Source organism: Anser anser, assembly GCF_964211835.1.
Source record: "Anser anser genome assembly, chromosome: 5".
Taxonomy (NCBI): Eukaryota; Metazoa; Chordata; class Aves; order Anseriformes; family Anatidae; genus Anser; species Anser anser.
Window position 1 is genome coordinate 30,455,443 of NC_139725.1, and position 21,942 is coordinate 30,477,384.

Genomic DNA, 21,942 nt, shown 5'->3' on the forward strand with positions numbered 1-21,942 from the left:
AACACTAAGCAGATTAGTCTCAGAATTGGTCTCAGAGCACAAATCTCAGTTCTTTTTTCTACCCTCTATGGTGAGACATACCTTGAGTGCCACACATTGTGTAGTCAATGCATTCGGCTCGCTTTTAACAGCCAAAGGCTGTACCTTACAGCTCTACATGGCAGGGATATGAGCAGTCTAATCTAGGGAGGAAGGACGGGGACAGTGCTTGGGTTTTGTTTGTTTTTAATGGGAACTACAACAACAAAAGAAAGTACCAAGGCTGTAAAGTTAAGCAAGCATTCAGATGTTGGGAAAGGAGAATAGAAACTTCCATTGCATTCAGCTCAGACAGGTTTTGTCTTAACAGATTTCAAATGGTCTTTCTCCACATGGAGGAGATTCTATCCTTGCATTTGCTGTAAAATGCCTACGGAAGACACAGGAACAGTGGCATTGTTTTTTTGTTGGTGGTGGTTTTGTTTGATTGATTTTGTTTTGTTAAATGGAAGGTCACTTGCATTTCCTTCTTTTCATTTCTTTTCTGGCACTGGGTCAAGATCCCAAATACAGATTTACATAAGTGCTGAAATACACATACCTTAATGGAAACATGCTTTAAACAACTCAGCTAGGGATAGGATGGAAGGCAGCTTTCTCCCAAAATAATATATTTGTCAATTCAAAAATTAAATAATCAATATCTCAAATTAGGAAAGAGGGTAAATTTGCATTTCTCTGTGCTTCAATTATCTCTGAAGAGAAATAACAGCTCTGTTAAAATTCACAGCGTTTTTGGGAACATGGAAATATGTAAGCACCAAAGACAGCTATGAGAAAAATCAATACTTTTTTGTAAAATGAGTTTTAGATGGTGCACATTAAATAAGGAAAAGGAACACTCACTTCCTGAACACTGCAACATTTTGTTAGCAGAACACCGCTAGCAGAACCGTTCTGCGTTAGCAGAACCTCTTTTATTCCTTTTCACATCATATAAGGTTCTTTATGTTCTTGCTATTAAAACAATGCACATCTGCATACAAGCCAGGTTTGCCTTTCCAATTCCTGCTCAGCAGCCTGTTCAGTGAGCCACAATGCAGGCAGTCCAAATTTTACCAGCAGTTTAGACCAAACCTGTGACAAACCTGACGCATCTCCATCTCCTAACCCCATCGTTAGGAACAGCAACTGGTTTTCAAAAATATTAAGGGCAGAGACAGGAGAGCTGACTACTGACTCTGAAGTGGCAGGCTGTGCTGATCCTAGCTCCCCTTCTGTAAGCACTACTACAAATCTGAAGCAGCAAAAAAAAATAGGAGATAGTTGTGCCCACCTCAGCCAGAGCTGCAGAGAAGTGATTACAGTTCTTGTGCATCAGATGGTACGCGTTGCCTTTGTACTCCTTGCCCAGTTCTTCCATAATCTTATCCACATCTTCTTCTGTGAAGTCTGTGGTGCCCAAGGCAATGGATTCTCTAGTTAAGAACAAAATACAACACAAAACATGGAAAGCTACAGTGTAGAGAGTGATACGTACCCAGGGAAAAGAAAAGAAAAAGCAATGGCAAGAAGGCCAGGTATAAGACAGGGGCATGAATATCTGGGGCTATCAGAGAGACCCTTACTAACAAAATGGCGTACTAATATCCTCAGGTTTATCTACAAAGCTGGTTACAGCACAGGACCAGTCCTGAGAGCCTCCTGCTCACACCAGCGAAGTCTCAGCTCTACCGGTCTGCTTGCTTCCCACTCTGCCCGCAGCCCCTCTGCAGAAGCTTTCAGTAGGACAGAGGAGATGCGTTTCCCTTGGTGGAGAGGGTTTCCACAGTGTGGGCCAGGAAGAAGCAGACATAGTTTTATGCATAAACATATTGTTTCTCCCAGTACTCACTCAATAGTGTTCATTCTTCTAGAAGTCCCCATCATCCCTCAATGTAAACTGGCAGTCTGCGAAGGGCAAGTCCCATCTGCCACGGGCAGTTCCTTGAACCACAGCCCCAAAGCCTGGACACCTTGAATAGCACCTTAATGAAGTATCCTCTCAGTTTTCTCTAGCAGTTGGCCTGTCCTTTGTGATAGTGTAGCAATAAACCCAGGAGATGACTTGTCATACTCCGTGCAATATCCATAAATAGGCGATGCTCGTGAAAAGACAAGCTTGCTGTTCCCCTCTGCACTGGCTCTGCATAACACACAGTTACTCCCATTCTTGCTGACAGATGAAACCAGGAGCACAGAAAGCAAAGAAAATGGGAAGAGAGAACTACATTCATTTGTAAGGCATTTGTATACATTTAAACTCTGCCAAACACAGTTCAGCACTGCTCCCTGTCTGCTGTACACCCTTTAATCTGCCTTCAGAACCCCTGCAGGGCTGCCTTTGAACCAGGATCATGTAAAGGAGGCAATGAGGGTGCTAATGAGAGGGAGAGGGGGACCCAGAGGAGAGGACTTCCCCTCTCCCTCTAGTAGCTGTCATTGTAGGGGGGAGCAGGGAAGACGTATAAAAGGGCCCTTACTTGAATTTAAAGGTCTCGCCAAGCTCTACCGCACTGCCAGGTGTGATCTCGAAAATCCCACTGAAAGGGTAGGGATGCCCTCCATAGGCAAACTCTGACAAGGAAAGAAACAGACTGTGAGTAATCGAATGAACGCTGTGTCAGGAAAAAGTCTATGGCAGCTGTCTGCGTGGCTCAGCATCAGCACCAGGGGCTGGGCTACCGCTAAAGTCAGCCTCAGCCAGACTCCAAAAGCCAGTCTCTCTGTCCAGGTACCTATCAGCCCGAGGATACTCTCACAGCCTCGGCTCCAGAGCAGGCTTCATCAGTGCTAATACTAGTGGTTGCACAGCTAATTAGCAGTTAGTGCTGCTAATCTACTCCTCAGCACCAGGAAAGCTCTCCAGGTCTGTCTCTGTGCCTATACAGGCCAGTGGAAAGTTCTGTGGTGGAGGCACCTGGAAACGCTGTGAGAGGCTGTCAGTGGTGGCACCGAGCTAGAAAAAATCTTTTCTCAAGTAGGGAGAAATCAGTCCTCTTCTTCCAGAGGGCAGCACGGCAGGCAACTACAGGGAATTCTTTGTAGGGAAAAAAAAAAAAAAAAAAGATTACACTCTGCTGCCTTAGCATGTGGGCTGAGCCTAGAGGCCCCTCCATGTTGTACAGGCCACCTTGCATGGTCTGTGAAAGCTGCTGTGCTCAAGACAGAACACAGCACCCCAGGGATTTTTATCTGCTGCATGGCACTAGCTAAAAATATCACGAGTGAGGTAACCCCAGTCATTCCCATTTAACATTGGCTGAAGAAGGAGACAAAAAGTCTGTGATGATGTTCTGTCCTTTGGCTTCGCTGTGCTACAGCTGTTTTTCTGGATAGCTTGACTGCATCCCTTGGGTGCTGTAATCAACTTCAACCCTATCCAGACCATTTCAAAAAGCCTTGCAAGACATTTTTTTTTTTTCAATTCTGCTGTTTTAAAATAAAAGCTTCCAAGATCTGGAGATGCAAATTCTAAGACTTCTAAAGCACAGACGTTCATAAAGAATTACTGCAAAGCTGGTTTATTCTGGCATGGAATTAGTACAAACATTCTTATGCAGGTTTTAAGACAGCCACTGATCCGCATCTCTCTTCCCCCTCCCCAGTCTCTCCTCCTCCTTTGTTGCAGGTCTTTCCAATGTTGTTTGGTCCTCCCTCCCTATCTGCCAGCCTGCTACACACCTGCACAAGCTATAGAGGCTGCAATTACATGCTGAAGATACAAAGAACTACTTTATTCATGGCAGAACTGCACAAGTTCCAGCTGGACTCCACAATGGACTCTAAAACAAAGCTGGCTGAGTTTCTCACTCCTTGCCAAAAGCTATACGTTTGGGATTATTTTCTGTATCAGACTAGCCATGCAATTTTCTCTCTGTTCTACAGGTAATGAAAAGGAAATACTTCATACCTCTGCCGTAGATCTCGATGCCAGAGTGGAAGACACCAATCCCCAAGGTGGAGGTGTATTCGTTTATCCAGTACTACAGTAAGAAAAAAAAAGCGCATTTGGGAGCATTAACAGAAAAAAAAAAAAAAAAAAAGATCTTGCCCTGGGGCATATACCCCTATCTCCCTTCCTCAAGGCAGCTTCTCTTAAGGACAATGATAATTCTGAAATTTCCCTGAGACAAATCGAGACTCCTTATAGAGAAACAGAAGTGGGCACTGTGTTTATACAGCTGGCTGGGATTACATCTCCAAAAAAAATACTCATCTAATCCTTTCCATGTAAGGCATTTTCCTATATTAAGATACAACTAGACCTGAACCTGCATAAACCCAGCTTCCATAGGATATATGATTATTCATCTCTCTTTTCCCTTAACTAGCTAACCATTTCCCCTCCATTCCAATTTACTTGTCTTATTTTCAAGATAGTGAAGATCTTGAGTTAAAGCATTCCCAAATATTTTCTGTACACAGTTTTACAACACCTCCCAACATCTACTTTTTAATCGGTTAGTTTTAGGCATGTTTACTCAGGAAATGAGATCTCGGAGACAAATCTATTCCTCGTGTTAGTCAGAGAAGCACCATTTAGTAGTTATCTATATGACATCTAAAAAAAAAAAAAAGGATCTCCGAGAAAAGAAACAAGAAGCTCTGAGCATACTAGCCAACATTTTGCTCAGAGGCACCTTACAGTATCAAGCACTGTTTTCAGAAGAGACAAAGGTCCGCTGCTCCGAAATTATATCTGAGATGACCACAACTTCACCCAAAGTGTGAGACAAATTTTCAAGAGGAGCTGTTAAATGACTTTGTTGTTCTGGAGTCCATCTCCTCCTCACTGAACATAGAGCAGAGGAATACTACAGCACGCATGCACCGCTCCTCCACCAGCACTGCTCAGGGCCTGTTTCCACCATACCATGAAGGACAGTGCAGACATCCAAGCAAACCCCAGCTAAGCTAATTCTGGAGTGGGAAGCCATACAGCCATGCCAGGGCAGTGCTGCACTAGAGATCATGAGCCCTGCTCTGCACAAGCATTTATTAGGTTAGCTGCAGAGCTACGCTGCCACAGAAACGATGTTTTCAGGCAATGAGTGGAAACTGCCAGCGCCTGGTATATTTACAGTTCGCTTATGGCAGTGGAAATGCATCTCTAGTAACTCTGAGCAGCACAATTCCTATTGTAATCAAGCACTGCAAGGAAGTGAATGTTGTTCACTTATCCCTGTACAACAACACGACGGGCTCATTAAGCTAAAATTCCCTTACGGCTCTGGCAACAGCTTCTGGTGGAGCCAGAATAGGCTGCAGCATCCCTGGTGCCTGGCGACACTGAGCTGCCACGGTATGAGCATGGACCCCTCTGCTCTAGGCAAGCAGAGGTCTGGCATACTCCATCTACTCTCCTCACTCTGCTTGCTTATGCATTTTTGATGACTGCACTGAATGCAGTAGTTCTGTAAATCACCAGGAAATGGTTTCTGCATGACCACTGCGACTAGGGAAAAACACAGTAGTTTTGGCATGAAAAGCAAAGGCCCAAGCCTGACTTGACATGGGGTTGGTCAGTACTGATACCTTGAACTGCGTCCCCCAAAATGCCCGCTTCTGGCAGTACAGCAGTTTCCTTTCCCTTCAGGATATCCTGTAATGCTCCTTGTTCTTTGAGTTTTGGTATCATAAACGATGCATCACTGCAGGACACCAGCAAACCTCCTGACCCAGGCTGGACCCCTGCCCACTGCTCTTTTCAACCCTCATATCACCTCCACCTCTCTCTTCATTGAATTATACAAACTCTTGGGTTTTTGGATACATCAGAGCACTGGACTGGAGCTAGATCAAGTAGCTCTCAACCTCTACCAGCTGAGATGGAGCACCTGCACTAGCGGTGAACCCTCTTTTTGAGGGCCACAGCTGGTATTTAGGAATAAACGTCCCCTTGCCTTTTGCTGCCCTTCCCCACAGACCTCTGTTGGCCTGTCCTCTGCAGCATGGGCATCCCTGCTCTGACTGGGGAAGACAACGCAGAGGCGGAGACCGCATGGAGGAGCCCACACGCCACCAGCCGCATCTCCTGAGAAGACCAAAGCCCATCTCACGTGGGCACAGAGCCCTCAGATCAGTTCTTTCTTTTCTCTCTTCAGTTCTCCTCAGGTCTCACGGGTTAGCTCCTCAGACTCTCAGATGGCCTCAGTAAGCTTCAGAGAAGCGCTGGTTTCCAGAGAGCCCTCCTGTAACTGCTCCCAGCGGGCAAGGTAAGGAGGTTGCCTTCGTCCCTCAGGCCGAGCTGCTGTCTCACAGGAAAATTCCAACCACAACGTGCCCAGGTCACACCAGCTGCTTTGCTCAGAGGAGTAACTAACAGCAAGATTTATTTTAAGTTGGAATCATTCTTGCCAGTTATCAAAGTCAGGGCTACCTGCTGGGGCTGATCAGCATCAGGCTTCGTACTTCAAACGTGAAACTTGAACTGAAAGCCACTTTCAGCTATAGTTTTTCCTTCTTCTGTGGCATCCAAACAACAAATAAGTAGAAAAACAGGACAAATAACACACCAAACATGACCGCCTCGTGCTGTCAGATCACAAAGCCCTCTGTCCCCCACCTGCGGGCACCGCTCCTGTTCCCAGCAGAGCCACAGCCCCAGAACCACCCTCTGCCCCCCAGAGAGGGACAGCAGCATTTCTCTGGCTGGCACCAGGTACTGCAGGACTACAAGCATCACATGGACTCCTCCATATTTATACGCTGCATTCTTCAGTATGAATCCCTTTAACAAACTGTTATGGACCTAACTGTAACAACCTCAGCCACACCTGAATTTCACCTGAACAGAAGCTGTACGGGTTTAGCGCTTCCTTTCAAATAACCTTGACAACACGGGGGTGTTAGTGAAGTGGGATCTGATTTGCATCTTAGGTAATACTGAGGATTTTTGTTTGCAGTGAACTGTTAGCAAAACCAAAATGCAAAGCAGCTCTGAATCACGGCTGCTGCTGTCCTCATCTCACCCCCATCTCCAGGGTGCTGCAGAATCTGCCGCTGGTGTGTGACCGAGCACGCAACAAACGCTTCACGGCACTTTGGCACAGCCCACGGGTTGTCTCAGGAGGAAGCTGTGCTGAAGCGAACATGTCAGTCACTTGCTGAGCTGGAAGAGAGAATCCAAGCCAGATTTGAAGCCAGGTTTGTACACACATGCATGAGCTGGCCTCGTTTTCCAAGGGCTTTGCAGTTCTGAGCATAAGAATAGCAGCAACAGTCAGCAAATACTCATCTCTTGAGTAAATTGGCTGTATCTTAGATTTAAAAAAAAAAAAAAAAAAACACACCACACAACCTACAGCCTGTTCTGAGCCAGCTGAAAGAGCTATGGAATTGAATTCAGCAGTATCTTAAAGGGACTCGTGATTCATAGCTGCATTGCATGCTGCCTGCAAAATTGTGTCATAAACCCTGCAGAAAGGACTTGGAGCAATCTGTCTTATTTCCACCTTCAGCCAAGACAGAGAACAGCTCAGAAGTGAAGAGAGGCAAAGAGGAAGGCTAGACAGACTTCACAAAAGCCGGAGATGGCCCAGGACTCAAAATTCAAGCCCAGAGAGGAAGCTATTCTCATTTTACAGTATATCAGTTAAGAGCTTTTCACGCAAGTCCCTGATGAAGTAGAATTTGAAGTTTTCTGTTTTTTATTGAAGCCATCTCCGATTTCACAGTTGGTTTGGTTCAGAGATCAAAGTGTCCAGTGAGAGTTTAGATGCTAGGGGATACTCTGAGTCAGCTATTGTGTTATTCACTTTATTTATTTATTCATCTTTCATACTCAGAGACAGAAGTGAAAATCTTACCGGGACAGCAAACCATATCCCAAATTTGAAGAAAAGAAACTAAGAAGCTTCATTATATTGATATGCTTCTGGAAGATCTGGGATAGAGGAGCAGACAGTGTGATACTTGTAGATTATGAACCAGTAAATAACCAAATCTCCTCCTCCATATGCATATAATTCAATAGGATTGCTTCCTTTTCCCCGTGAATCAACTGGCAAAACTTTGCTTCTAGGAGCAAGAGAACAGTAATGGGGGACCAGAGCTACAGATAATATTCTGACACTACTGATGTGTATAGTGTTAAGGGACTGAAGGAAATGCTCAGATTCCCTCACACTCTGCTAGTCTTCAAAGCATGAAGCACTCCTGACAACACGAGTCCCATCACAGACTATCTGCCCTACTCCTGGGCTTGAGTTTAATCCTCTCCTTTTTGAGAGCCAAGTCACATGCCATCACACCAAGCCCTCCCTTGCAGAGGTGACATCTCCTGTCCACAGGATGGGGGAGCTGGCTCACTGCAGAAGAGACCCTTGGCTTGACAGATCCCAGGGGCGGACACTCAGGGTTCCAGCTGCTACTAGTGGGCTCCCTGAAGGAGTTAGACTGTCAAGGAGCCTTCCTTCGCTCCTCTGCCTTTGATACACTATGCAAACTTAACACAAAATGTTTTTTTCCTTGAGGCTTTGTCTTGGCCTTTGCAGTGCTTGGCCTCCGCTGTTAACTTACCTAGGCAACTTCATGGAAACTTGCAGAGGAGTGTGAGTAGTCATAAATGCACTGATCGGTCACATCTCAAACACCAGAAAAATCCTCTGCAACGTTAAAGCTCAAACCAAAAGTCAGTATTAAATGCAACACCAGATTGATGCAAGAGACCAAGTCAGGAAGCATCAAAGTAGTATCTAGCATTAATTTCTGAGATTTGTTGATCCAGATGTGAAATATGAGAGTAGAAAAAAACAGAGGTGAAGCTAGAAATCACTACAGGAAATCCATCAGTGAAATCTCAGCCCTATACAGTCAGGTAGAAAATGTTCAGCAACTTCAGAAGAGTTTCACTTTCTCCAATACATTTTTCTGAACCAGGATCTTGGGCCCATATAGGTGGAAGGAAAGAGCCCGAAACAGCTCACAGACTATTCCCTGAGTAATGCTTGTAGTGGTGAAGGAAGCATTATCTCACTATAGACATGCAGGACAGCAGGCTTCCGATAGATCTTTGCCAAGAGGCTTCAGTCATATTGCAGCAGTATTCACTCGTGTCCCACAGCCCTAAGCGTGTGCACAGTTCTGCCAACGTGTCTTGACCCTTCTGCTGTTCACTCCTGGCCTAGAGCTCTAATAAAAACTCACTATCATGTGGAGTGACATCAAATCATACAGCACAGCTGCTGTTAGTAAGTTTTCTTTAGAATTGGATGAGACCCAAGCTCATTTCAGTGTGACCTGCGTCTCTTTTACACTCAGTTCTCTGTAGTTCCAAGGTCTGTAAATTAACCAAGTTTAAAATGCTATTTTCCTAATGTACTGTGAATACAGATTAAGCATGAAAGGATTTAAATGCATTCAGGCAGAACAGCAACTAATAAAAAAAACAAGAAGCCTAACAGGATATTGAGAGGAGGAGTGATGACAAAGACCTGTCTTTGGTACTTCATACCTGGGAAAAGCTGTCTGGATAGGTGTTCACCCTACAGCACATGCAGAACATGACTCTTCCCAGCTGGAGGATCACTTTCTATGCCAGGCTCTTTTGCTGCTGGCAAAAGGCATCAGTCTGCAAGACCTCTGCTTCATGGGCCAGGGTCTGGCAGCCCATCAGGCCACTCCAAATCCAATTAGCCAAAAATGCCTGTTTTACTCACCTATGCTAACTTTCTTTAGCATTACCTGGCATTTAAGTGAAACTTAATACTGCAGTAAGCAGTTCTCTGTTTACAAACCAAATCCACAGGATCATTCTCCAGTTGCGAAAGGTAATAGCTGGCAAGTCTCAAGGAAAAGTTCCCAGAGTGGTCACTGGCATCTTCATGAACAACCCTACTGGCAGAAGTGATCCGATCAGAAGTGATCAGAAGGAACCACAGGGTTTCCTACAGGAGAGCAACCAAGTGCTGAGATGCCTGCAGCTTCAATAAAGCCAGAGAGCTCCATGGAGCACTGAGATGAGCGGTCATACAAGGTAGGACTTGGGGACCTCACTTCAGACTTGGACTGGGACATTTTAGAAGAACTGTCTGGAGAAGAGACATCCAAGGAGTAGTCACATTACAGAAAGAAGAAAAAGACAAAGCATCTGTGCGTGCAGCTGACTCTGCTCCACTGCATTTTGGATGGAAGGAGCTTTAACCTCCCAGACCAGCCCTTCTCAGCTGCTGTTTAGGACAGTTCCCCATCATTCACATCAATACACCTCAAACCGGGAATTTCCTGGGCAATGACAGCCTGAATTTACAGCTTATTCTGCTAAGCGTTACAGCTCATGCTGCTAAGTGTAATCCTTCACACAACCCCACAAACACTAAGCTCAGAGACAAAGCAACCCAACACATCAGAGAGGCCTGCGTCACATCCAACTGCACCCAACTTGAGAGGAAGGCCAGGCCAGGCCTCCACAGGCCTCGAGAGCCACCTGTCTCGGCAGCTCTTCTGCTTTTTAGCCAGGCTCTGCTCTGCAAAGGATCTTTTCCTCTCCAGTTAGTTAAATACACTCCTTAGCTATCTCCTCAGGAGGAATTTCTTTGCAAGTTTCAGTGTTTTTTCAGACGTTATTATATACTTCTGAATTGCCTGACGCACGAGCCAATGCTAAAATCTTAGCAATCATGAAACAAAGAGCTTATTTCTGTGGCTTCTAAACACCACATGTGGATTAAAAACTACTGCTGCTGCTGAGGGAGAGTTGGAAATCTACTTATGCTTCAGTGTTGTGATGTAATGTAATTTTACTGGAAGAACAGCAGGACAGAAGAACAACATTAATCATGCTGCAGAAAGGAAACAGTATGCATTCCAGCAGTTAACTTTGGGCTAGGCTCTGACTATTTTACATTTTAAATTATGAAAAAAGATTTAGCTGTGAGAATGGGATACCTTCAGTGTTGCAATTTACCACCTCCTCCTACAAAAGGGCAGGCATAGTCCTGGCTCAATATGACACCACTTGAAGTCTCTCACAACCATCTACTTTCTCCGCCACCGTTCTGCTTTCTACCCTACTGCACTGATGGCAGGCATTATCCTGCAGCCACGCCGGGAAGGAAGCTGACCCCTGCGTATCTTTTGCCTGCAACCATACACATCTGTAACCTGTTATTAGAAGGTAGCATATTCTGCACTAAATATAGTCTGCTCCTGCTGAGGAGAGCAAACGTTCACCCAACCGGTGTTTCAGAGCTTGAGTGAGGACCTGCTTTATCAGTGGAGAGAGAGGGCAACTAGCTGGCTGGATTAAGCAACTATTTTCTGTTCCTGCGGAATGAACATACCCATATCTTCCATTTGCAGGTTCACGAAGAAGCTGGCAGAAGTTAATCCACCAGACCAAGGGTCTGTCATGCCAGTTGTGACACTAATGGCCCAGCTCAGGCGTCTGTGTACACAACGTGGTATTTGTAGTAGATCGTTTGTGCCATATGAGAAGCAATATGCCATTTTCCTAACCTCCACCTGCTTCCCTTAACCTCAGCTCCGACTGTGCCTGAAGGAGAGGCAGGGGTGGGACTGGGGGCATCCAATGAAGCCACTAAAGGGGGACGTTGCTGGAGATGGGAACAGCATGTGCCAGTGCTAAGAGCCTGACCCAGACAGTGGTCTCATAAAAAACCTTGCAGAAGGACAAGCGGTGCTATTGCACACCATTTCACATGCTGCATCTTCTTAGTTTTGACAATTTCTGTGTACAGTCATAATCTCAAGTATATGGAGCCAGAAAAAAAAAAAGCATCCATTTGCAGGATTACACTGAAGTGTTTTAGCTCCCAGGCTAGCCTTAATTTTTTTTCCAATATGCCACAGAGTGTTTGTAAGGTTTTTTTATCCTGCTTCAAGTGATATGATCTGTATGGCTGAGACTAGGTCTGTTTTCCTGACAAAGCTGCTATGCACAGCAACCTTCTGCTTTTGGGATGCATCTCATTTGCTCTGTGTGCAAGCCTCGTGTACAGCTCAAAGGGAACTGAACTCTCCTGTAAAATACCAGACACACTGTATACAAGCTGTACACAGGACTTGTTCGGTAGAATTATCCTTGTGTTGCAGGACTGAATTAGTTACTGCATGATTCACACATAATTAGTCATTATTTTCCACTTGGACAAAGGAAAGTGAGGTTACAAGGAGCAGAAAGGTAGGAAATGCAGCTGGGAAACTTAGGTGTGTTAGGAACTTAGGGAAGTGCCAATACCTTTGCCTTAGATGCATTCACAATGACAAATTGAGAGGTATTCAAAAAGAACGGCAACAAAATGATCACGGAAATGGTGAGACTGAATTACAAGAGAATTAATTCAAAAGAGCTTAGCAAAGCAATGACTACAGATGACAAATTTGCAAACATTTGAAGGGCTGATGAATTATGGGAGAAGACTTCTGAAGAATGGTACAAAAGGATTCAAGTAGGAGTAACAGTTTGAAAAGAAGAGAGACTTAGGCTAAGCATTTAGAAGTACTTTGGCAGTGAGAAAGCACAAGGAAACATTTATATGACTGAAAGCTACATCAGGAAAGCTTTAGTGTGCCTGTGCATGACAGAGTATTGAACGGTCTGATGTGTTTTCCACTGCTAACGTCTAGGAGGCTGTTAACAGTCTCAGTTGAACACATTTTGACCCCGCACACCTATGTGCATTGTAAGCCCTCGGCTCAGTTGTTGGAGCATGTCAGGAAGCAGGTTTCCTACCAAAGGACATTTGGGTGACCTGTGCACCACTGGGACATAAACACCCTACGGTCCAGTTTACAAGGAGACATCTGAAGCACAGTGTAGACACTTTGACTCTGGAACTACCAGGCAAGTGAGGGCCAAGCTAGAGCCAAGCAATATGGACTCAGGGCTCTGAGCTTCACCTTGCCACGCAACAGCTTTCCTCAAGACCAGATACATCCTCAAGATCGCCCAGTTCTGTGGTTCTCTCTCCAAAGAAGAGACTAGCCCTGTGCCAACAGCCAGCAGTACAAAGAGGAAAGTGACATTTTGTGCATCCTTTGAAAGTGTGCACTCCAGTCTACATACTAAGCTTGCCTAGACCAAAATACCTGCCTTTGTTCAGAGAATCGGGCTGTAGGAGACACGTACCCCAAGCCCTCCACAGAATAGCTAATTGCCTGACAGCTGTAGCTTGGCCCCAAAGTGCTGAAAAGCACAGTTCATCTCTCTGCTCTGGCAGATTTGTAGCAGGAATTTAAACTTCAGCCTGTCACATCCAAGATGAACACCCTAATCACTAACTATAGCTTCTCCATCAAAGTGATGCATGTGCAAAAAAACAGCTCCAGCAGGAGAGATTGAGGGAGATCCATGCCACCACATAAACAGGCAGTTAAGACTCTCTGACCAGAGGCTCCTGCCCTGCTCAGGTACCTGAATCTCTCCCTGACAGTATCAAAGCCCTAATACAACACTGATTCTTCTGCTCTGGCTTGCTCTGTCAGGGTGCACCTGCCTGGCAGAAACACAAGTACTTACTTTTTTGCTACCTCAGGCACACAAACAGCCCACGTCTGATCAAGTAAAGCAGATTTTTAGGGATCTCAAGTTTCTAATGAGAACATCAAAAACACTAACGTCTTTCAAACTACGAAGTACTGCTGATCCTCCACTACACTCTCTCCATTCATAATGAGTTCAGGAATAAAGTTCAGCAGGATCCAATTTAGCCAGAGGCTCCAAGAGAGAAAGTTAATACCTATGAAGACAAAAAGTCTGCTCATCTTGTTAACATGGGGCAGGGATCCATTGCGGGGGGACTGGAGAGTCTGGCCTTCTTCCTGAACGGTGTTTCTTTCAGTTATCCTCTGCCAAGTTACTTAGACTTCCCAGCTGATCCAGACCAACATACTCATCCTCATTTCACATCAGCCTTGCTCACCTGCCAAGATCGGTCTGCCTTTTCTCCAGACCATATCTCGTTAGTCAGATGTCGTAGAGAATGGAGAATCATCACCAAAATGCCAAGCTGCAACCATTCGGTAGAGATGGGATGCAACAGACTAATAGTAAAGCCCCTGTTGTCAGAGATATGCCCTTGACAATTTAGATCAGCTGCACACAGGTCGCTTTCAACTTTATTTTGGCAGGAACATTCCCTTAAGTACTGCCCTCTGAAGGCACACTACACTGAGTTATAACTGTGGTGAGGGGAAAAACTACCTAGTGGAAGGAATTAGGTAGTAAGCTTGACTCAGATTTAGAAATATTTAGAAACATGAAAGGATTAAAAAAGAAGGGAGGTGGGGGGAACAGGAATATGGATGTGTGGAGCAAAAGAGAAAGAGAAAGAAAAAGCAGCCCAGGAACCAAAGAAGCAACGTGCAGGTTTATCATCATCTGGATGTTCACCTATCCCCTCAGAGAAAAGAGCCTCCCTGACATAACACTGGAGGGGAAGAACACTCAGGAATTGCTGCTCTGGAAACCAGAAGCCAAAGATTGTTCACAGGCATGGTGGAGAAAGCAACTATTGGGTTATACACTTTCTATAAATTTAAAGATTTACTCAAAGGTGAGCTTCTTTGTTGTTCTTATGCTCACTCTTAGGAGAGGTGATTCAACAACACTTTACGTCTCTATTTTGCAGTTCTTCCTAGGATTTCAAAACACTTTACAAGCATTGAATTGTTAAGCCTCACAGCATTTATGAGGAACAGGAAAGCATTCTTCATTTCAGAGATAGGGGGAAAAAATACCAGAATACAGCTTGTGCTTTGACTATGCAGTGAATCAGGAGCAGAGATGACTTCCAGATAACAGCTCAAACAATCCAACAACGCTTCTATACTGTCCACCAAAAAAAAAAAAGTGGGCTACATGGTTATTACAAGGTTTGTTAAAGTTGAAAGGAGTGAGGCTGATCCATAGTATCTCCTCTTCTGAAAAGAGATGTCGCAGTGGCTTTGTTTGCCAAAGGCACTATAGCCTATTGAAGAGCTTGCACTTTATCTGACAAACTGAATGAAAGAACATGGAAGAGGCTTTTTAAAAGTTTCAGCTGTATTGTTTTTTTCATCTTTAACTGTCTCCGAAGGAATTCTAGCCTTAGCAGTCAAATCTCTTACTGACAACACTTCACTCATTTCTGCCTTACAACTCAATTTATTAATATTTTCACCCAGGACAACAGCCTTCTAGATATACAAGGCAGGGACATCTCTCGTCACACCAACAAAGAGTAAGAAACTAATTAAAACAACTTTGATTCTGCCAAGTTCCTGCATGGATAACTACTTGGAGAAGGCTGAGGTGACAAAGTCCTCGTAGTTAAAGCCATCACAAAGGGACAAGAAGTCTCTTTTGATGTCACCAAAGGACTAAGAACATCACAGGCAGTGGAGTAAGAAGCCCTTTTGTACCATCCCATTAATACAGACCACGACAACATACTGTTTTCAACCCGTTGTGCACAGAGAGACCCAAGGGAGACAGAAGACAACTTCAAATGAATCTGCAGGCTTAGCAGACAAATTCATTAAACAAATAGTGATGTCTTCAGCAGAAAAAGAAAAAAAAAAGAGGCACAACAACTTGAACAGAAATAAAATTATTGCTCAAAAGAAAATAGGAAAAATATTTTGGCTTCAAATCAGAGAGGGAAGTGCATTCAAAGATCTATAGACTAACCAGAGATGGACTGTATGGACAGTCCCAGAGGTAGATAGGAAACAAGGACACATGAGGTTCACTTTCCCTGCTTTGCTATGGGCATACAACAGACTTACTTTGGACCAGGTCAAAACTAAGATTTCATCTGGACGGTACCACGTTCAAACTCAAAACTGACCCTTCAAATTCTTCAAATTCCTGTTTACCCTGAAGTGGCTAACGCCAACAGCATCAGCAACCCGAACGGACTCTCCTGCTCCACTGCAGCTGAAACAGATGGGCTCCACACTCAGCCAGTTCCAACAGAGATGAGGATCTCCTCTCCCTTCCAGCACTGATTGTTTGCTGCTGGAAGTCCATGGATGCAGACTTCACCCTGGAGTTCACAACGGCGGGGGTAGCACCTCACAACCAGGAGTTAAGCCTACCCACCAGCAAATCTGGACTTCTACAGGCAATATCATTATCATATAAAAAAAAAAAAAAAGAAAAAGGAAAACACTCTCCAGATCTCCTCTCTGGGCAAGTTCCACGTAAGGCCAAAAATCAAGTCCAGTGCTTACACCTCATATAGACCTATAAATCCTCACTCCCTGTCTCCTCACTCACTTGCCAAGAACATCTGCACCTGTCCTGGGAGCCAACAGCAGCAGTGTCAGGAAAAAAAGAGTGGGGTGGGGGCTGTTTGCACCTAAGGAATCTGTATTCATGCTGGCTTTAGTGGCACGTGCTCAAAATACCTTGCTGTGCCTGCGATAGAAATTGGCTGGGTGCCATTGACATTAGTTTGCTATTGCAAAAATCAATATTTATCTCGGAGCTTCTGAGAAGGGAATCTGTTCTCCAACATGGATGGGGGAAACCCTTTCACAACGTGAGCTGAGATTTTTCCTGGAGAGATTCCAGGGGCCATGCCTAGCTGGCAGTGTTTCTAACCAGCTTAGCTTAGGAAAATGCTGGGAAACACAGATTCCCTCAGTTTGTGCCTTGTCCTTTTTTCCCCACAGCGCTTTGTCCTGTCCTGGATAACTCTTCAAAAACAGTGCCAGTTTCACACTGCGCCTCGTCTCTCTGCATTACGTTTTCCTACAAGAAAAAGGGATATTGGTGCATTTTTGCCAGAGTCATACACACTCTCTGCTGTTCCAGCACAATTACTGATACTACATCATTGCAGGGATGTTTCCATATTACAATTTAAGGGATAAAGCAGAAGCCAAGGAACTTAACTATAGCAATGATGAAATGCTGCTGTGCCACGGGGATTCAAATACACCTTCCCTCAAGAGGCCAGTTTTTGCTGGTCTGAAGGCAATAAAGGAGTAGAGCAAGGAACAGTTCCTTGAGAATCAAACTGTCTAAAAAAAGTGGGTTGCCCTGGAACCTAGCCCAATGCCAAACTGGTTTTTGGAAGAATTATCTTCTAAGCACAGAACTGATAGAAAAACCGATTGGGAAAGTTCAGATAAAGTCCTTTATAACCCATGATCAAAGGGCTTCCACACTGTCTGATTTTCCATACTGTATAAAATGGCTGAAAACAGTAATAACCACAAATAGTGCTGGAAGTCTGAGTGATCATTTTAGTTAGTAACATTTAGCTATTGGATGGTGACAAACAGCTCTGAGGATACTTTATACCCCATATGAGGATGCAACAGAATGATTAACATGTGCAACGTGCTATGATGGCTGGGAAAGATTTGGAAAGCTGTGGGAGTACCTTAATGACTCCAGTGCAACACGCTGTACTCCTGTTTGTTTGGGTGCTACGAGGGATTTATTTTTCTTTCAAGGATTCCCACTGTCTTTATTTAACAAGAAGGACTGGACATGCAGACCTGGTGTCATTTAATGGCCATCCATTACTGAAAGACCGAGATTATGGCTAGCAGCAGAGCCTGGCAGCAAGTCATCCGCATTTAGTAATATGGAGACACTGTTTTGGGTGAAAATAATTTCAGATTACAGGGTGGGTATTTGCGTAGCCCTTGAATGGGACAACCTCTGTGCTTGCTTCTCATGGGAGTCACGCACCCCCATGCACAGGGACAGGCACAACCATGCCACATGTGCAGCTCCATTAGGAAAACATTAAACCTACCCTACCCACCACCCCAAAAACAGCACAGCATGCATGAGACCAGCGTTGGGATATCATTCAGGCTGCCCTAAGTAATTCCCATCTGCTAGGCACAGTAATCATTTTAGACTTGTGCCAAAACACAATTTCTGTGCTAGTCCCCTGTGTCTAAACCAGACCTGAAACGACCTCAGGGATTCAGCAAGCTGGTTTCTTCATGGACGTGCACCTTATTGAATCTCCATGTCTGCCACATACCCAGGAGATCAGGGACTGAAGGGGAAGGGTGCAATAAGGAAATACTTCAGAAAGATCAAGGAAAAGAATTTGCCATATATAATAAGTTTCACCAAGAATATCCCCTACCCCCAACTTTTTTTTTGTCTCTATAAAAGTCCATTAGATACTGCAACTGCATCTTGGCTCCTATTTATTTTAGTTAAAAGGAAAATGGTTGTGTATCTGTACCACAGCATGCAAAGGGTACCATCTGCCAGATCCCTGAGAGGCCTGCCAAAAAATTCTCCTGCATGCAGGGTAGACAGCTAGTCTGAACTGTGGCCAGGCTAACATAGGAGAAAGGGGTAAACACCATAAATGCTTCATCTAGCGCACAACATCCTCTAGCAAAGACATCTGCTCTCAGATTAAATTATCCCTATGGTTTAGTACTTTCAAGAACCTTCTAGATGCCCAGAGAAGTGTTGTAGAAAAAAGAAAAAAAAACCACTTACTCAGTCCTAGCTGACAATGGGCCACCACTTTTCTCAAAAGCAAGCTAACTCATTACTAGGAGTGAGGAAGAACACTCCAAGCACACTCCCATTTGATTACTGCCAAAAATAAGAGCCCATGCTCTTAATAATAGGACACTAAACCCATAAGTCAAGTTCCATGCTCACCCAAAAATGCTGCCCAGAAAGACAGAGACCTGAAAAAATACTGCACTCTTACTAAAGTGGTCCACTGGCTCTATGCAACGTTCAGACAGTAAGGCAGGAGAACAAGAGCAGAACTCCATACAACTGGACCTCACCTAGGTGCAGACATGGCTCCCACAAGAGATGAAGGGGTTTGTATGACAGACGTGGGTCTCATTTCTTCCACTTTGCTTTTCTTTAAGTTCACTCATGCAAGCTGGGGACTGCAAGTGGACATAAATCTATAAGTTAAGCTAATTATCCCGCAGACCAAGAGAAAAGAAAGATATTTATTCTACATTGCAGGGAAGTATCTGGACACTCCAGGAATGAGAGTCATGAAAGTGATGAATGGATAGATCTGAGACCATTCAGTTCCCACTCCATATATCTGCCTTCTCCTGAGTTAGATGGATGCATGCAAGAGGTAAACAGATTCATCAAACAAATAAGATCAGCAGCCCAGCTGCTGTATTTCATCTTATGGTAAACTTTCATTTGCTCTAAGAAGCGTAAGTTTGGTATCATTTATACAATTCCTTCTACTGTGCTTCCCTTTAACACCTCAAAATATTGCTCAGCCTCTCTTCCAGTGAAGGAGACCAAAAAAAAAAATCAGTATAGAACGTCACAGTGGGAATAAATTTTTATCCGACTGGACACTATGACCACAGGAATGTTTGCATCTGAGAGTTTTCTTCTTGCAAGTGATTAGGGTAGCCAGATGGGGTTATAAACCAGTCCCTGTTTGCATGCATGCAGCCAGATCTAGTTGACAAGTAGCTTGCAATCTCTCGGGAGCCAGAACTCTCTCTTTCTACAGGGTCTTCATGAAATACACCGGAATTCCAGTTCATGGCTGGGTCTCAGTCACTATCACAAATAGTTCCTTAACAGCAGGAGAAGGCAGATACCAGCATGCTGTAAGCAGGAGAGCATTAACTGATTCCACATGAGAATATAGATAAAACTTGCACAAGAAACAGTACATACTTGCTCATGCATCACACGTGCAAGCATACATACAGTCTGCACCTATACAGCAAAGAATTAGAGAACAGCAACATTTTAACTCTGGCTTTTATGAGGGGCTCTGCTGGTGGTAAGAAAACATGCCTAAGAGTGTGTTCGAAGCCAACCACGGCTAGACTCACAATCAACCTCTTTTCACATACATTTTAGTAATAAAGCCCAGAATCAGGCCCAATATTGCACCAAAGGAGCAGCACTATATATTTGTCCTTGGCAAGCCTCCTTATGGGAACAATTTTCTCCTAACTATACCTTCTCCACAACATGATCACTTGCACAGGAGTGCTGTGAATCCCTGGAAATGCTTGTGCTGTGTCAATACTTAGCCTGCAAAAAGGTCAGCCTCCATCAGCAAGGAAACACAAAAGCAGCAGTTTTCTTAACTCTCTCCCAGCTTACTTCATCCCCAAAGATGCCTTGCTGTGTTTGTACATTGTGAGCCATGAGAACAAGTACACAGCTTGGTTTTCTTCCCTCCAGCAGCAGCAGCCTCTGGGTAACCAAGCATGAAAACACTGCTGGATATATATATACCAGCCATCAATGCATCATCTTCCCCTCTTTGGGAAAAAAAAAGTGACATCAGCTGCATTTCTATTTTGGGCAGCCTTATAGCCATGGTTGTTACCTCACTCCAACACCAGTGGGGTTTGGGCAGTTGTGTTTGCAGGCATCTTCTTTGCTTTCCCTTCCATCTCATTTCCAGCTAGGCACGGGTTCTTCTTCATGTCTGATCAGACAGCAATAGACAAAGGATGCGCGCGAGACCAGCCCAGGGCTGAATCACTGCACTGGTGCCAGCTTTAAAGAAAAACACTCTCCAAGAGAAAGAATACCAACTACGCTCAGAGAGATTGGATGGAGAACACCACGCTTCGCGCCATAAGTGAGCCTTTGGAAGATGGCTGAAGCAAACAGGGGTCAGTAGGGAGCTTTCAAGTCCCAATACCACCCAAGCTTTTGGGAGCACCCGAATGCATTCTGTGGAACGTGGAATCATTTGCCATTTTAGCACTCAGGTTTTAGATCAAGTGCAATCACATAGAAGATTTAGACAGCACAAATCCACAAAACGGGTGAGAAAACATCAAAATATCCGACAGAGCTCTCTTAAGGATCACTCCTCATCCAAACTGTCTCTGAGCGTGGGCTTTCAACAGCAGATAATGACATTGTCACTTAAGACTTCTAGACAGACCTGAAAGAGGTAAGAATAGCCTCTCCAGTAACATCTAGCTATTCCATCAATCCTTCCTTCAACACGTCAGAAAAGGAAGGTCTGTAGGGCCAAGTGATAGCAAAGCTGTAAAAGGAGAACTCAGACCTGACATGTTTTTGCAGAGAAACTAAATAAAATCTTTGCAGCAGAGCCTTCTTGTTTCCACCAAAGGAAAACTGTTGAGTGTCCCATGCCTGAACCTCCCACTTTTATTTTTGTAGAAGAAGTAGGAAGAGCGAGGAAATCATAAGAGGCTCTGTTTAAAGTTGACGTGGATGAGTTTATGACAGAATGGACAGAATCAGCTGTGAAAAATCCCAGGGCCAGAACAATATACACACAACAGTTTCAGAGGAACCACAAGAACAGAATAGCTGTGTAATTATTTTGGGCAACCTCTCATGTAAAACATCTTCTGGACCCAAACACCTGAAGGTAGCAACTGTACTGCCAATCTTTAACAAGAAGATCCACATGAAAGAGGGAATTACGAGTCTGCAAACTGGATATTTGGACTGAATTAACCAACAGAAGCTATAATAAAGGACAACATTAATTGATAGTTCAGGATCTTTTGGATAAGGGTCAACATGACTTCTGTAAACGTAGGTCCTATAATATGTGGCACAAAAAATGTAGATAGGAATTAATTAATCACTGTCAGATACAAGACCCATCAAAGGAAGCCAGCAAAAGTCATTTCAGGGCAGGGGAGAGTGAAGGCTTTTCACAAATAGGTAGCAGACCCACCAAGCTCCTAGCAAAGGACGTCGATGCATCTGCTACAGAGAACTGGAAGGAAGACGAGCCATTGGGGATTACAAACTCTAAGAGGCCCCTGAACTGGAAGCAGGGAAAGTGTTAGACAAAAACGTCATAGGCTTGTCCTGCTCCATCTCCAGCAGTGGCCACCACAGGCAGACACTGGGGGAAGAACAATAATATTGGACTAGAGAGACCCTTGGCCCGAGCCAGTTTGGCCATTCTTACGTTCATGTGCTCTCTTCTGTGTGAAGAGCAGAGAAAACATTAAAAGGATGCAAGCCTCCCTGAA

At 44.4% G+C, this 21,942-nt stretch overlaps 1 protein-coding gene across 5 annotated transcripts in view; it reads right to left on the reverse strand.

The window, feature by feature from the left end:
- Positions 1 to 21,942, reverse strand: part of LOC310899756 (deubiquitinase DESI2-like) — a 55,514-nt gene that overhangs the window by 15,373 nt on the left and 18,199 nt on the right. For 3 of the 5 annotated variants that reach the window (XM_083836655.1, XM_083836654.1, XM_083836656.1), the window contains exons 2-4: positions 3,932 to 4,004; positions 2,502 to 2,595; positions 1,316 to 1,457 (exon numbers count right to left, since the gene is read on the reverse strand). In XM_083836655.1, the coding sequence (XP_083692781.1) occupies positions 1,316 to 1,457; positions 2,502 to 2,595; positions 3,932 to 4,004 (309 nt within the window). Of the gene's footprint in view, positions 1 to 1,315; positions 1,458 to 2,501; positions 2,596 to 3,931; positions 4,005 to 6,992; positions 7,133 to 21,942 lie in introns of all 5 variants that reach the window. The other 2 variants (XM_083836653.1, XM_083836652.1) reach the window with 1 other exon arrangement.